The sequence below is a fragment of the Erithacus rubecula genome (assembly GCF_903797595.1).
Source record: "Erithacus rubecula genome assembly, chromosome: 6".
Classification (NCBI taxonomy): Eukaryota; Metazoa; Chordata; class Aves; order Passeriformes; family Muscicapidae; genus Erithacus; species Erithacus rubecula.
This window is the reverse complement of record NC_136688.1, coordinates 55,335,102-55,350,775: the sequence shown is the minus strand read 5'-3', so window position 1 is coordinate 55,350,775 and position 15,674 is coordinate 55,335,102. Positions and strand designations below refer to the sequence as shown.

The 15,674-nt window shown below is 40.6% G+C and overlaps 1 protein-coding gene across 2 annotated transcripts in view; it reads left to right on the top strand.

Moving 5' to 3' along the window:
* The window catches only part of SLC38A6 (solute carrier family 38 member 6), a 37,398-nt gene extending 25,678 nt beyond the window's left edge, over nucleotides 1-11,720 (top strand). The window contains exons 9-16 of one of the 2 annotated variants that reach the window (XM_079309330.1): nucleotides 698-763; nucleotides 957-1,010; nucleotides 2,544-2,623; nucleotides 3,236-3,336; nucleotides 5,399-5,523; nucleotides 6,417-6,561; nucleotides 6,682-6,776; nucleotides 7,905-11,720. In XM_079309330.1, the coding sequence (XP_079165456.1) occupies nucleotides 698-763; nucleotides 957-1,010; nucleotides 2,544-2,623; nucleotides 3,236-3,336; nucleotides 5,399-5,523; nucleotides 6,417-6,561; nucleotides 6,682-6,776; nucleotides 7,905-7,985 (747 nt within the window). In that variant the 3' untranslated portion in view covers nucleotides 7,986-11,720. The remainder of the gene's footprint in view (nucleotides 1-697; nucleotides 764-956; nucleotides 1,011-2,543; nucleotides 2,624-3,235; nucleotides 3,337-5,398; nucleotides 5,524-6,416; nucleotides 6,562-6,681; nucleotides 6,777-7,904) is intronic. The other variant, XM_079309331.1, reaches the window with a different exon arrangement.
* The last annotated feature ends 3,954 nt before the right edge of the window (nucleotides 11,721-15,674 follow it).

Here is a 15,674-nt window from a genome sequence, read left to right as displayed (position 1 = left end):
TAATTAAGTTTTTAATTATTTGCTCTAGGCTTCAAAAGAATTATAACCTCTAAAGCCAGGCAACTACAATAGGAAATTAATTAGAGTGAGGAGAGCAATGCAGCTATCATTTTAAACTGGGCTCCTGAAAGAGGAGGTAACATTTCTTATTTTAATTTCCCTTTGATTTTCAGCCCTGTTACTTGGCAGTCCCTAAACCAGCAGGGTGTAGCTGAAGGCCCAATGACATTCTGGGACAATAATTGCATTTATTGTTTTTCCTTTGCTTTCTAGTCCAAACCATATGTTTCTGCCTTTTAAGATTAGCCCTAGGCTCTGCTCTATCTCTGTTGAGGGCTCGTGTGCTCCGGGCTCCAGCCTGGGATGGCCAAGGCAGCAGCAATTCCTTGCTGTGGAGCCCAGGGAGGTGCCTGGGGAGTGCTGCTTGGATTTCAGCTATGTCAGAGCCATTGCAGTGCCCCACATCCATGGGCCATAAGGCTGCCAGCTGTGCAGGGTGAGCAGCTGCATGGAATGGCACTGACAGGCTTTTCTAAGTCTCCTTCTGGTGGCCTGTCTGCCAGGCAGGCCTGGTAATTTACTGGGGGTGTAGCTCCCTGCTGTGTGTTCCAGCAGGCTGGTACTTCAGCTATGGCTATCTAAATTGAAAACTGATTTTTAGGATATCATTCATACATGAAATATTCTGTCTCTGCAGGTTATGATTAAAAAATGGTCGATTCCTTGTCCTCTACCTCTGACTAGTGCCATAGAGACTTTACAGGTAAAGTATGTGCTGGTTTGAAATTCTAATTTTACTAGTAAACTGTAATGCTTTTTTTACATTAACACTTTCAGAATGGCTTGCAATTTAAATTCCTTCTTTTATTAATCATCACAGAATCTGAAAAGTTTCATGTCTGTGGTTTGGGCTTATTCTTTCATTATGCCTTTTTTTTTGCATTTATATTTTACAGGTTTCAAATTCTACTGGGGATTGTAAAGCAAAACTCTTTCATCTTTCAAAAGAGGTAATCTCTATTAACAATACACAAACTTAAAGGGGGGTGGTAGTTTTTAAAAAATTGGGGTTTAAACCTTACCCAGGGTAAGCTGTCCTTGTGTAAAACTCATTATGGGCTGCTGAAATATTTTCTGTACCTACTGCCAAGTGTTATCCAGTCTCACTTTATTTTTTTTATTTTTTTTTATTTTTTTTTGGTATGAAGGCTGACTGTTCAAGTTAGCATTTATGAAAATATTTTGGAAATATGACCAAAGAATAAAGTATAACAGGTAAAGCAGTGGTCATCATGCCAACTTAACATACCCTCATCTGGAAGTTGGTGCTGCTTGGCTGTGTGCTTTTAGTTCCTGGCAGGGTAGAGCAGGTTTCCTGACATTGCCTGGACCTAACCTTAGTTTTTCCTTACCTGAAGCTGATCCTTCAGGCCTGATGCAATCTTCTGCATCTCATTGGGTGCCAGCTCTGGTATTTGTTAATTAACATGGCATTTAAATCCTGTGACCACCCATCAAGGCTTGCAGCAGAGGAAGTGTCATGTAGAGCCCTGGTCTGTGGGGTGAAGGTAAATCTGGGATAGTCCTGTAGTGGAATTTAGGAGGGATGTGGCTGCTTTTCTCTGAAAAAACAAAATCCACCCTACCCTCCCAAGAAAAAGGAAAAAAAAAAAAAAAAAAAAAAAAACGGTTTGGGCAATGCAAACATCAGACAAATGTTTTCTGGAGATCAAAGAAATGGTGCTTTGACCAGAAACATCTAGTGTGAGATTCTGGCCTTTTGGGCTTTGAAGAATTGTGGAACTCATCTCTACTTCTTTTTTAAAATTAGCTTTATCAATAGAAAGTGGATTATTTTTACCAGTATGGGCCTGATTATTTCACCACAAATATGTTTGTTATAGTTCAGCTTATTCTACTTGGCAATTGCAGTAAGCTGTACAGATGATTCATCTCTTTTATTACAGATTTTTGGAATAATACACCACTAATTGTGTGGTTGCATCTTTAATTAAATAACTGTCTTAAAACTTCAGATGCCAAAGCATGTTATATTTCCTGTTAATATTTGCTGTTATATTTTGTGATTTAACTAAATTTTCTGAAGGACTAATAAAATAATGAGATCAGGGTAAAGGAATCAGTAATTTGACAGATAGCCATGGATATCAGAATTTGGAAAACTTCTTAGAGAATTTCACAAATGATACACTGGCTCTGGGACACATCCTGCTCTTTCTACATTAGTACTTGGCTTCAGTATAGTCAAAAAAGAATCTTCCAGTTTTTGGCTTATAGACAGCATGACTTCTGATGATGAAACTGAGCTATGTCCACTTGAACTTGCATGAGTTGAAAAGGTTGAGTTTTTGTGAACTGATTCAGAGACACTGTTTCTGTCTTGTGGAGATTTATCTCAAAGCATTAATCTGGAAATATTTGCACTGACTTCCAACACTTGAACTGAATTCTGAGTTCATACAGATATTTTTCCAATCAGCAGTATAGCAAACAACTTACAAGATGTTTTCTTTCTATTTCAGAGTGCTTATGCAATACCCACTATGGCTTTCTCTTTTCTGTGCCATACCTCAGTCTTGCCAATCTATTGTGAGCTTCAAAGGTAATGCATGAAGACATGCAATATTAAAATATAATTATAACCTTTTTTGTAATACTTTCCCTAAATTAATCCCAAGTAATTTTTATTTTTAAGTCAGTTTGTCTGTACTGGCTTTTTCTCTCTTAGAGGAGAGAAAAGTTGCAAATATTCCATCATCAATGTCAGGATATTGTCCTGCCCTGGACAATCAGGGAAAAAAAATCATTTGCTAAGGTACTTTTAATAGTCAATTTTTATGACTGTAGCTGAATTTGCATTCAGTTGTGGCCATATCTGATCCAGTGAGGGTTTTTGACATAGATTCTGTTCCTGGCTCTGAATAGGTATAAACCTGTGTAAATCCCAATTTTCATTTAAAAGATGTCTAAATTCTGTACAAGATGGGGACAGTGTTAATTATCTTCCTGACAAGTGCCCTTTCAATTACCAGACTAAAAATACTTTTAAACCCCCTAAATATCAGTGACAGCACAGACCTCAGCAAATACTCAGTGGCCTTAAATTAGGCCAATATTTCCTTATGAAAGGCAAGGTACTGTATAGATTGTCCTGTGTTTAATCATCCTTAATACAGATAAAACATCACTGATTTCCTTTTCTTTTTCATTTTAGTCCTTCCAAAAGGAGAATGCAGAGTGTAACTGTCACAGGAATTGGTCTGAGTTTCCTAATTTACTTCATATCAGCTCTCTTTGGGTACCTGACATTTTATGGTAAGTGTATTCTTCAAGTATTCCTTAGAAAAAGGTTAATGAGAAATGAGAAATGTTTTCTCCCTGGAATGCTTCAGGTATTAGTACACTTGAACCCTCAGATTTTAAAAATTCAAAAGGATAGGCTTTGAGCTGAGTTTTCCAGCACATGCTTCTGGTCTTGCATGCAGTTCCTGAGCCAGAAATGTGTTTGATATATGAATTGAACCAAGAAGTGCACATTTCTTTGAAATGTTGTTGACCTTTGATGAAGTAACTGTACCTTTTTGTTAGCAATCAGAAGAGTGACTGGGGTTATCACACTTGCTATACCAAATTCTACAGGCATTTTCATTTGTTGAGGAGTTTAGGTGACAGTGTGCTACAGTACCAGTTTAATTACTCTACATTTGGACATTTAATACCTCTGGGTACAGATTTTTAGTAGAGTTTAACATAGATGACTTTTTCTCTCTGGCATTCTTGTACTTCCCAAATGCACAGAAAGATTTCAGACCCCTTATCTACACAGTGGCCTTTTTTTAAAGGTCCCTCACAGCCCTGGCAGAAGTAGTTGAGAGTCTATTTCATACAGCAATGATAACACAACTAGTTCATTGAATTTCCTCTACTTGCTGATTCTGCTGTAGTTTCATATCAATGGTGTCACATAAATGCATCACAGTCATCCACGAGGATCCTTCTGATGCCTTCTGCAAACTCTTATTATGAGATGATCACATGCTAACCTTCATTGATTGGAATGATTAAAAATTCTCACAGGATGCTGTAAGGCAATAAGATGAAAGTTCTGGTTAGGATTTTCTCACCTTTCAAGTGTTATATAATTCTTGATCCTGGTGATGAGATGGTGTCTGACAAAGCACCAACAGAATTGGCTTTCAGCATCTAATAATTCCAGATAAAACAAATAATTCCAGATTATTGGCTTTCAGCATCTAATAATTCCAGATTTTTAGGGACTTTTGTACCTTTTACACCCTTGTGTCTGAGAATACTCCCTAGATATCCAGAAACCTTAGAAAAATTATATGGGGAGTTTTGAAGGCCCTAATTACCCTAGTGGCCACTCTTGTTGTTTCCTGACTGTCTCCATGAGGTTTGTTGGAGAATATAAATTTAAGTGCAACTCAGAGAGGTTCACTAGGCAGTGCAGGGTAATCATCTGTCCAGATGAAATCTTAATAAGAAAGGGACAAAATAAAAGAGGGAAAAAAAATACTCCTGGAAGCCATGCCAGTTCCTGTTACCTTTACTGCCATGATTTCTTTAGGACCAGACCCTGTGTTGATTGTAGTATTTCAGTCTGTTTCACTGGGAATGCTTTTGGTTTTCTGCAGGCTTGATTTCTTTTAGTAACTCTAAGACTCAGGAGCTTGAAATGCTGGAATCAAGAGTGGGTGCCTGTAAGAGAGTTGCTTTGTTTGTTTGGTTTGGTTTTTTTTCCCCTTGCAAGCTTCTTCTCCTTTTCACTTTTTGCTTGTCTTGTTTAATTAACTTACTTCTTTAAACAGAGAAAGTCTGTTCCCTGTTCCTAAAACACCAGTCTGAGAAAATGTAAAACATTTTATTTTAAATTGGAAACAAAAGAAGAGTTCCCTCTTTGAAACAAGGCATGTTTCATCTCTCTGTGGTTCAGATGGTTTCTTCTGTTTTCTGTGAATTTGAAACTTCACAGGGTGGCCAGACTTTGAAAATTTCAGTCCATTCTGAAGTCTAAAAAAACAGTTAAGATTAAAAAAAAACACCAAAAAATCAGCATAGCAGACCACTCTCAGTGCTCTGACTCTTGCTGTTCAATTTTCTCATTTTTTATAATCCTGTTTCCTTCACAATTGTGTCTTTTCTTCATGTATTTTTGCTTCAGCAGAGGATCTCCCTGACCTTGCCTCCTGAATTTTTTCATTTCCCTGAAGATTTTGCCTCCTAATGTATCAGTAATACTTGAGTGGATCTGCATCCCCCAAGCAGATGGATCCATTTGAATGTCATCTTAATATGCCTTGCTAATTACCTTAGCTCTCTAGTGATTAACAAATTAACTAGTTTGTCTTGTTTTCAGACAAAGTGGACTCTGAACTGTTGCAAGGTTACTCCAGGTACCTGCCCCATGATACCACCATGATGACTGTGAGAGCAGCCATTCTGTTTGCTGTGCTCCTGACAGTCCCTCTAATCCATTTCCCAGTGAGTATTCCTGAGAGCTCTGGTGCTGGCAGTGAGAACTGGTCACTAATGTTTTGCAGACTGCAATTCTTGAGTCACATCTAGTCTTGTGTATCTTATTCACTTGTCAAGTGATTGATCAAAGACCACATATTTGCATATGTTCCATGAAAGCTCCAAAATAACAACTAACCACTAAGCTAATTTGTGCTCTTGAGACAGATTTCAGATTAAAACTAGCCCACAGCATTGTTTTTAATTTAGAGAATTCAGAACTTCTAAAGTTTATTTAGTTTGATTTTTTTTTTCTCTTAAATTGAGTTTTGCTGACTTGGTTTTTCCTTTCTACATGCACGCACCCACACACAAACACACTTATACTTGAAACTCAATTTAATTGTAAATTAAAACCACATATAGACCTATTTCACCAAATAAACCCTAAAAAACAACCTAGTCTAGCTTATCAATATTGTGGTAGAATTGAAAATTCATCCTTTTAGGACCAAAAACAATTGTGCAGGCAAAACTCTGTGTATGGAAGCACTGTATAGATTGTGTATCATTTGGCAACATGCTGACATTTGCTACCAGGCATTTTCAGAGAGACAAAGCACTATCCCCCAGGCCTTCTTTTATCCCTCCAAAAAAGGGAAGGACCAGTAATTTCTTCAGACTAACTAATGACCATGTGATAAATCTTACTTTAATACAGTAATAAATTACATTCTACACTCCAGAGAGACAAAGCATTAAACTATTACTAAGCTTCTGGCATTTTGATTTTTAAAATGTTCTTTCACATCTGGAATGATGTAATTCTTAAGGTTATGAAGTGGAGATAAGATCAAAAAATATGTGTGTGTGTATGTGTATGTATTTACTCACACAATGTTTGTCTTTGTTTTGTGTAGGCAAGGAAAGCTGTGTTGATGGTATTTTTCTCTCATCTTCCTGGGTCATGGATTTGCCATATCCTTGTCACCTTAACACTGAATGCAGTTGTTGTTCTGTTTGCAATGTATGTGCCAGACATTAAAAATGTATTTGGAGTAGTTGGTAAGTTCTTGTGGTGGTTGGTTTTCTTTGTTTTTATTTTAACTTCAATAAATTCACTATATGATTCTGCAATGTACTTCAGTCTTTTCTAAACAAAATCTCACTTTCTGTTTTTTAAAGGCTCAACCACATCAACATGTTTGCTTTTTGTGTATCCTGGACTATTTTATCTTAAACTTAACAGAGAGGACTTTATATCACCACAGAAACTTGGGGTATGTTTTCTGTTTTTTCATCTACAGTAATAATATTTAAACAGGCTCATTTAAAATGCATTTTAATACACAGTGGAGCACACAATCCAAGGGGCAAAGCTCTTGTTTTCATTGCAGCTCACAAAATCTCTGAACATTTTCTTTCATCCTTCCTGGTAGCTCTGGTCTTTCTGAAACTCCTTCTTACCAGAGGTTTTTGGCAAGCAGTGTGTCCATACTGGACCACTGATCTGAGTATGTGTTTTCCCTATAGTTTTCAGATGTTGACTTTTAATCCAGTTTCTGCTCAGTTTTTGCCTGTTACTCTATCTGGGTAGTTGGGACAAAGCTAAACTGCATTTAAGTGAAACAGTTTTTCTGTTTGTTTTCTATAAAAGACTTTGCAAAAAAATATTTTTGTTGTTGTTGTTCTCTTCCTTTTTGTTGTTTTTGTTTTTTTCTCCTCTTTGTGGTTTCTCTTTTATTGTAGTAGGTTAAGTTCTGGGTTGGAATTTGTACAGGAGCCTGCTTTTTGCACTCTGTCTTCATTTTAACTACTGCTCAGCAAAGCAACTTCATGGCAATGGCCAAAATGCTGACAAACTGTTTTTGCATAGTCTTTCTGCCATTTTTATGATTCATAGGGCTGCTCTTGTATTGACAAAACAGGGAATCTGAAAGAAAATATAATAATGGTGCCCTCTGATCATCTAAAGTCATGACTAGTTCCAGTAGTTTTGGGGGCTTGTTATAAATCAACAAGCTGCAGTCTTTTGAACTGTGGTTTTATTATCATCTGGCTATTCAAAATAGTAAAAAATCCATTGTAATTTTAATTTTATTTTGTGTAAAATACGAATCAGTTTCTCAATTTGTTTGGAGTTGTAAAGGGCAGATTATTTTTTGTGCAGCTGGATAGTGTGAGCAGGGAAACCAGACTGCTCCAGGAGTTCCCAGTGAAACTATGCCAGGCTTGGTTTAGTTTCTCACTAAACAGATACTTTGTGTTTGGAGACTGATTAATTTGAAACATTACAGATTATTTTAAAAGACACTGTTTCTACCTGTTGTTGTGGATTTTCATAAGCCTTGGACATGTAACATGCTTCTTTCAGCAAAGCATTAATTTTTGCTTTTCTTTCTTCACAGGCATGTGCCTTGGTTATTTTTGGCATTTGTGTTGGCCTTCTCAGTTTGGTTCTAATCATTTTCAATTGGGTTGATCAATAACAGCCTATTGACACTGAATGATCTGAGCTTCAGGACAGCAAGAACCAGAGTGGTGCCAACACTGCTGCAGTGAGTGCTGGACATCCTAAAGGAGCACTGACCAAAGCTGCCAACAGAAGTAATGCTCTTTTCACCTCCATTACTGATGGTCCTTCTTTGATCTTGAGTCACTCTGAGTTACTGGACAATTTGTCTTTGCTATTCTGAAATATGAGTTTTTGATGATGTAATAATCACAGGTAAAAAGGTCTGGAGAATTTCTGCAATGCAAAAGTGGTTTAGGGCACATGGTGAACAAAACTCAAACTTGAAATAACTTGTCCTTTCAAGACAACAAAGTGAATAGACATTACATCAGTCTTTTTGTGCATAACCTGACAATATGCACATAGGGTAATACACATTGTCCTAATCCTTGAAAGACTTCTCTTGCTTGACTAATTTCCAGAATTTCAGCCAATTCACATTAAGAACTTGTTGATTCCAAGTGTTTACCCTAATTTATCCCAAGATGGATCCAGAGACCAATTGCCTTAGCTCAGTTTAATGGGCATGTCTTGATAGTATTTGTTAATTGTTTTTTAAAATAGAGTTTTTCTATGTCAGCACACTTGAATCATCCTGATATAATTTTTAAATTAGCAGGCTTTGCCCATCAAGCATAATAGCTTTTAGTAGCATTTAATTCTGGTGTTTTCATTTTGCAGCTAATAATGGACATTTTTCAATTAATATCTACTTTTGAGTAGTACTCAAAGTACCTCAGTATTCCTCCAAGTGAAAGGCTGTTCTCTTTTTTTCTCTTACTCACATTTTTACAAATGTTTCAGGTTTGAACTAAAGTGTTTCTATATTTTATGTTCTTTTGTGTGTCAGAGAGAATTTTCTCTTGAAAGATGAAAATCTGCCTCTGTTGAAAACAAAGGGAAACTTTCCTGTCATGGAACCCTATTTTTACCTCAGATGCCTTTGAACTTCCACACAGTCTTTTACAATTCCTTACTTTTGAATGTGAATGCAATTTTCAACACCAACTGGGCTTTGTTGGAAATGGTGTTGGGTATCCACAAGCAAAGTTCCTCATTTTAGTAGATTGAAAGCAATGGCTGAGACCATGGTGAGGTTTTCAACATTTGCTTCTGTTAGGTGGGATCTGATGGCCCTGAAGGGACCTTTTCATAGATTTCATGCCCTAAGGAAGCAAAGGTTGATTGAATGTGCTTGATCCTCTCCTGTCTAATGGAGAGGAACAGTAAATAGAGTTGGAATCACCTTCTCTATTCCTGAGCTGACAGACTAGGATTTCTCATGCCAGCAGATCACTTGCCTCTCTCAAGGTCCAAAAGTTACTTTTCATTTGTGATGGATGGCCTGAAGGCACCCAGGTGCTGCAGGTTAGTACTGCTTCAGAAATCCTTTTTACTTAAAAGTATCCTTCTACCTAGGAGTGTAATTTAGAGATAGACACATGTGGTGAGGACAGGGGAACTAACTCAGAAATTTTGGTAGGATCCCAAAGAAAATGATCCCTGGAAAAGACTGCTGTTATTTTTGTAACAAAGTTTCTAGCAGAGGTTTCTTGACTGTAGGTGAGCCGTGTAATAGTTTGGCAGTACCAGAAACAGCACATCCACTCTTGGCCAGGAGTTTCCAGCTCCTCCTGTGGCACTGGCAGTGGCTCCTGGCAGCATGTCTACCCAGCAGAAAACCAAGATAAATACAAGATGTGACATTATCTCCCTGAAAAGTGAACTTGCCCTTATTTTTCCAATTTAAACTCCTGCTAACCAGGTGTAGCTGCCTCCCTGCCCTCTGACAGCTGAGTCTCACTGGCTTTGTTACACTGCAGAGATTCAGATGCTCATGGAATCTCTGGCACTGCTGTAGAAAACTAAATATATGCCTTGTAAAAGTGTACCCTGAGTCAGCACTGACAACTGTACGTCAGGAAGTGATTTGCTGTCTGACTGAACCAAAACTTTTTTGGAGAACAGGAGACCTTACACTGATGAGAATTAACTCAGGGATTTTTGTCAGACATTAGAATTTTGGGAGTGTATTTATTAGAAAATTTATGGAAATAGTTTCTCATTTGTTTTCTGCTCTTGTAGCATACTGGTGAGTAGTACTGATAGGTCATTACTGGAGTCACTTTTATTTTAAACTCTAACCAATAATGCTTAAAGTCTGAATACTTAGAATATCTGTGAGGGGACAGAAAGTTGTCAAAGCTTTGCTAAACTTTTGTCTTCCCTCTTCTCCCTAAAAAGCTGAGTCTTACCATGCACTGTAATGTTTTGTTTGCCCTCAGGCAGTTTAGTTTGCCTGCATCATCTTGAAAATGTGACTGAGAAAATACCTGAAATACAGTGTTAATTTTACAGTGGATTCCTGTAGTGCTGCAGAAATCACTACAGTATTGTTTTTAATCCTTGGGCATTATCCTAACTAGCCTGGCTATTGACTGACTGTCCTGATAGGTAGGCTTTGGAATGATGAATTCCAGTGTATGAAGTTAATACTTGATGAGGATGAATGGAAGCAATTCACAGCTCTGCTGAGCTCTATTACATTTTGGCTGTGGTGCAGAAAGGAGAGCTCAGGGGTTTACAGAATGCCTGTTACCTTTCATCTGAAAAAGAACTAGAAATGCTGCTACCTCTGAGTTTCTGTAGTTCATAACTTTAAATATGGAGAGAGGGGAAGAAAAAGAATTTCTGTTCTCAAATTTAGAAGGTATGAGTCTTATCCACAATGAAAAACCAGAGTAATTTATCCTTCTCATCTCCCATGGCTGTGCTGTGCATTGTGTCTCTCAAGGGTTTTTCTACAATTGTGCACTTCCATGAAATTTTTGAGCAGAAGAAACCTCCAGTCTGGAACTCTTAGTTCACTTAAATGCTGACAAATATTTTCTTCATTATTCTTGCATACAGATATTGTTTCTTCCAAATTTCCAGATTTATGAATTTCAGTGATTTTACTTTATTGCCTGTCATCAGCATTTTCCAACCTTCTTCACTGAAGACTTGACAGGAATGGATGAAGGGACCCACAGCATTTCTGAACTCACTTGGAAAGGTTCCCTTTCCCCAGTTGAGCAGGAAGAACAATGGGAGAGATGAAAATTAATTGGTTGCCTTTGATTTATTTTCTCTTTTTCTCCTATTTCCATTCCTTGTCCATTTGGAGGCTGCTCAAGTTTCAGCTGGACTGTGGTAAGCTGGGTGTGAAGAGTGGTTTTTGTAACCAGCATGGCAGGAAGGAGACTGCCAAACAACAGTGCTCAAAACTAGGATTATTGTAGAACTCCTTTCCTATTTAGATTTAATTTAACACTTTACCTGAAATTGTTGTTTTCCAGTTGATTTTGATGTTGAAACCATTCATTGTAGCTGCTCTCCATACAAAGAAACCTTTGGACATGTTTACTCTTTCTGCCAGTGGGAGAGAATTTTCAGTGTTATAAAAGTGCTGGGTAAATTCTGCAGTTTGTGGTGGTGGTCTTGGTATTTGTGTGCTCCAGTAGTGTTCATCCACCCATGCTTCATGTGGAAATGGAATTCCCAAAAGAAATTAATGATCTGGATGTAAAATTTGCCCATCTCATGTCAAACCTGTATGTTGGACAACAGATTTTCTGTTTTGAGTTTTCCTTGCCTCAGGGTCACTGTGGAACAGCCAGGGCATGTTCCAAAAAATGACCAGCAAAAAATAAAGAACAGTTTACATTCTCCACAGTTGTGTGTGATCCCCACTCTGTTTTGCAGGTGATGTTTTGCAGCACATCCTGAAATGTTCCCAACTGCCCCTCCTGGGCCTCTTTGGACTGTGCTCTCCAAAACAACAGGATGCAAAAAAGAAGAACTGCAGTTACTGTCCTCCCAGGTATTGGTTCATGGACAGCCAACCTGCCTCTTCTGTGTTTATCAAGTCCACCCCCCATAAACACAAGCCAGCAGGATTTATCTCAGAGGCTGTGGCTGCACAGCTCCAAGCCAGCACTACCTCTGGGATGTGGGGAAATGGTGAGCAGCTGGCCTGGTGGTGCATAATAGTGTGAAAAACTGCTCATGGAGATCCTTTGGGAAGGGCCTTCTTGTCAGCAAGGTGAGGGTCAGTCATGGGGAACAGGCCATTTCCTTAGAGGGTGGCAGCAGAGGAGCAGTGGCTGGCCAGGAGGAGCTCTGAATCATGGATGTGCTTTTTGGCTGTAAGTCACAGTGCTCTGCAATAGCTGTGTCCTGTGTTTGCAGCTCCAAGCACTTTGCAAGGTCCAAGGGAGTCCTGGGTATGAGCAGACATGGAAAAAACCCTCATTTTTGTGCTGGTTTCTTGATTCCAGGGCTGTAGGAAAGTTCACACACATGGACATGAATATCAGCAGCTCTGTTTACTTAATGGTGTTTGCCCCAAGAGCACAAATCCCAGCATTTTCAATGCAGTGCAGAGTTGTGTCCTGTGCTGCACTGGCTGTTTGTGGCTGAGTGTGTCCTGTCTGTGCTGCCCCCAGGATCCCTGCTCACACATCAGGGCTTTGTGCTGCAGCTTCTGGCACCTGGTTTGAGTTTAGAGCTCATTTGCACATGATGTCACACTTGCATTGTCAGCCCAGCCAAGGTCAGGACAGTTCATCTTGGGAAGGTTTGCACTGAGCCTTTACATTGCTGCCATTAATGCCTTCCCTTCCTGATTGACATTTCAGATTTCAGGCATGATTTCATTGAAGTCACCGGGTATCTCTGATGAACGGGGAAGTTGCTGTGGTGGCTGATCAGCCCCAGGTGCAGGACTACTTTTCTGGAGACAGGTTGGAAATTCCTGCTCCATGCATCATGTAGCAAATCACAGATGTGGCCAAGGAGAGTTAATGAGCCCTGGAGGCTCAGGGCTGTTCCAGTCTGTTGCCTTTCAGGAGCCCACCTCACCACTCCACAGACCAGACAGGGTTCCTGGGAGCCCCTTCTCTCTGCCCTGCCAGGTAGCTCCACTTGATAGTGGCATTTACATGCAGGGATGGAGAAAAGATTTGGAATGTGGTTTTGACAGCACAGAACCTTTTGGGTTGGAGTTGAGGGCCTTGAAAATCTCAGGCCTTATTCTCACCTCCAGTCACACTTGGCTGTTTCACTATGCTTTGGGCTGAAAGTGGGGCTTTAGCATTTCCTCAGCTGGGTTTGTGCAGCTCCTGGCTGTGAATCTCCTGTAGGAAAGGGTTAAAGAGCCTGTGTTTTATAGCTTCCTACAGGTCTGGCACTGGGATGGTTTGTGGGACTCACTTTTAATGTTTTGCTCCCCGTTTTGATTAACAACTTCCATCCTTGTTAAAGGGAAAGATGGCAAATGGGGTTTATTCACTTCTCAGTTCACACTGTTGCAATCCACTTCTCTTTCTCCAAATATAGTAATCAATATTTGATCCTTTGAGCCAAAGCAATGAGCAGAATCATCTGCATGTTGATGGGTGCAGAGACAGCCTGGGCAGAAGCTGTTCCAAGGGGGTCCCTGCTGACCCATGTGTGCATGGCACTGGGGCAAACTTCTGGAATAACACCAACCTTGTCTTGACCTGGCTGTCCAAAGATGTCTGTCTTGCCATTCCTGGATCTGACAGTTCAATTTGGTGGGTCACAAGCCAAGGAATGACATTTCCCAGAGGATGCAAAGCCTCAGGCTGAAACTGCATGGAAACCATGGACAGATTTCTTTTTTCTTTCACCCAGAAATACTGAAAGTTGATATTCCACTTTCTTGCAGCCCCTAAGCCATTGCTGCAGGGCCTGTCCTGGTGTTTGCCATGGCTTATCCAAACAAGGCTGTTCCCTTGGAGCAGAGGTGTCACCACACATTCTCCAGTGAGCTGCAAAGGGGAAACATTTGGCTTTAGCACTTCCCTGCCACCCCATGCTCCTGCTGCAGGGGTGCAATACAAACACCAGGGTTTTAGGGGTCCCAGGGGAGACCAAGCAAAATTCCTTGCTTTGAAATGAACGTTAATGCTGAGAAATTAAGTTGTAATGCTGAGAATAAAGAAACACCACGTACATTCATGTTTTGATAGCTCAGCATTATCCATTAGGCTCCAGCATCTGGAATTCAGGAGACTGTGGAACAATCTACTGAATGGTGATTTTGAGTGTTTTGTGGATTTTATGCACAATTTATCCCCAGTTTTGACTTGCATGATTTGTCTCTCCTGGCTTCAAGGAGATTTGGATCAGTCTTTTGAAGATGTTTTCTTAAGGGACTTTTCCACTGTGAAAGTGTAGTGGAGCTGCCTTAGCTATATAAATCAATTTGGAAGTGACTTACAAAGAGCTTAATTTGCCTTCTGTTGAAATTCCTTGTCATGTCTCCACTCCTTCCAGCTTGCTGTTAAATGACCTCTTGGGAAACTGAGGGTTGAAGTCCCTTTCTGTGCCACAGAGGGAACGTGCTTGACTGAAAAAGCTGAAAAAAAAAAATCAGGATCCAGTGGATGTTACCTGGGAAAATACATGAGGTTTTGTTCAGTAATTTGGTAAATTTAAAAGCTCTTTGTTTTCCTGTTCCAACCTAGGAGCTTAGAGTGATGATGAAAGGCGTGAGCAGGTGAGGGTCAGTCCCCTTTCCTGGTGGCATCCTGTAGCTCAGAAAGTGTTTAGGAGCCCAAATTCCAGGGGCTTTCAGTGATTGCTGAAATCTTTAGGGTCTAGGCCCTAAAGAGGGGCTTTTGGCCAGGGTGGGCTCTGATACAACCAAGCTGGTGCTGGAGCAGCCACAGGACTGCTGCAGCTGCAAGGAGGCCAAGACTAAAGATCACCAAGGCACAAAAATTCCCCAGCCCTTCCATTCCCCAGAGGAGGAGGAAGGTGGCTGAGAGGGGAGGGGAGGAGGGAGCAAGGTGAGGAAGGAATGGTTGAGCTGTCTCTTGAAATTGCTGTGTTTTGCCAATGTGAGAACAAAGTGTCCATTCAAAAGCATGTGGTGTCATTGCTGCTGGGCAGGGGGTCTGGGGGCTGGGCAGGGACACCAGCTGCCTGTGCCTCCCTGTGATCCTTGCCTGGTTTGCCCTCACCCCCCACGATGGTCCCATTGTGGTGACCCATCCTGGAGCCTCATCCTCCTCCTCCAAGGAAACCAGAGGAGGGCCTGAGGTCACAGCCTGTCACTCAGCCCTTCTCAGCTGGCCATGAACACACTCGCCTGTCCCCAAGGATCTGAAAAAGCCACAGGAGGTGGCTCAGTGGGTGGGAGACCCTCTGAGCACCAGCATGGCCCCTCCCAGGCTGCATCCCTGAAATGACATTAACACTGCTGGGATTATTTAACCACTGGCACTTCTCTGGGGGCCAGACAAAATTGGCCATCACAACCCTGTGTGATGGGCATATTGCATGGGCAGAGCAGACATAGGGCTTTTGATGCATCCCAGCAGCTCCAGCTGGTTTGGTCTCTACTGAGCTTCACTGAGCCAAAAAATCTTTGGCCAGCAGCTGTGGGAGCTGCCTCCCCCCAGCCTTGGTGTGGGAACATGTGTGGGGCTCAGGGATGGCTCTCTAAGAGGAGATCATGGAGCAAAGCAAAACTTGCTTCCAACTTCCTTTTCCATGTGGTGACTATTTGTTACTGCCAGCAGTGACAAGCAAAACTGAGCTTCACCTGGGGATGTTGCAGCAAGTTTTTGACCTTTCCCACTCAGTTGATCTG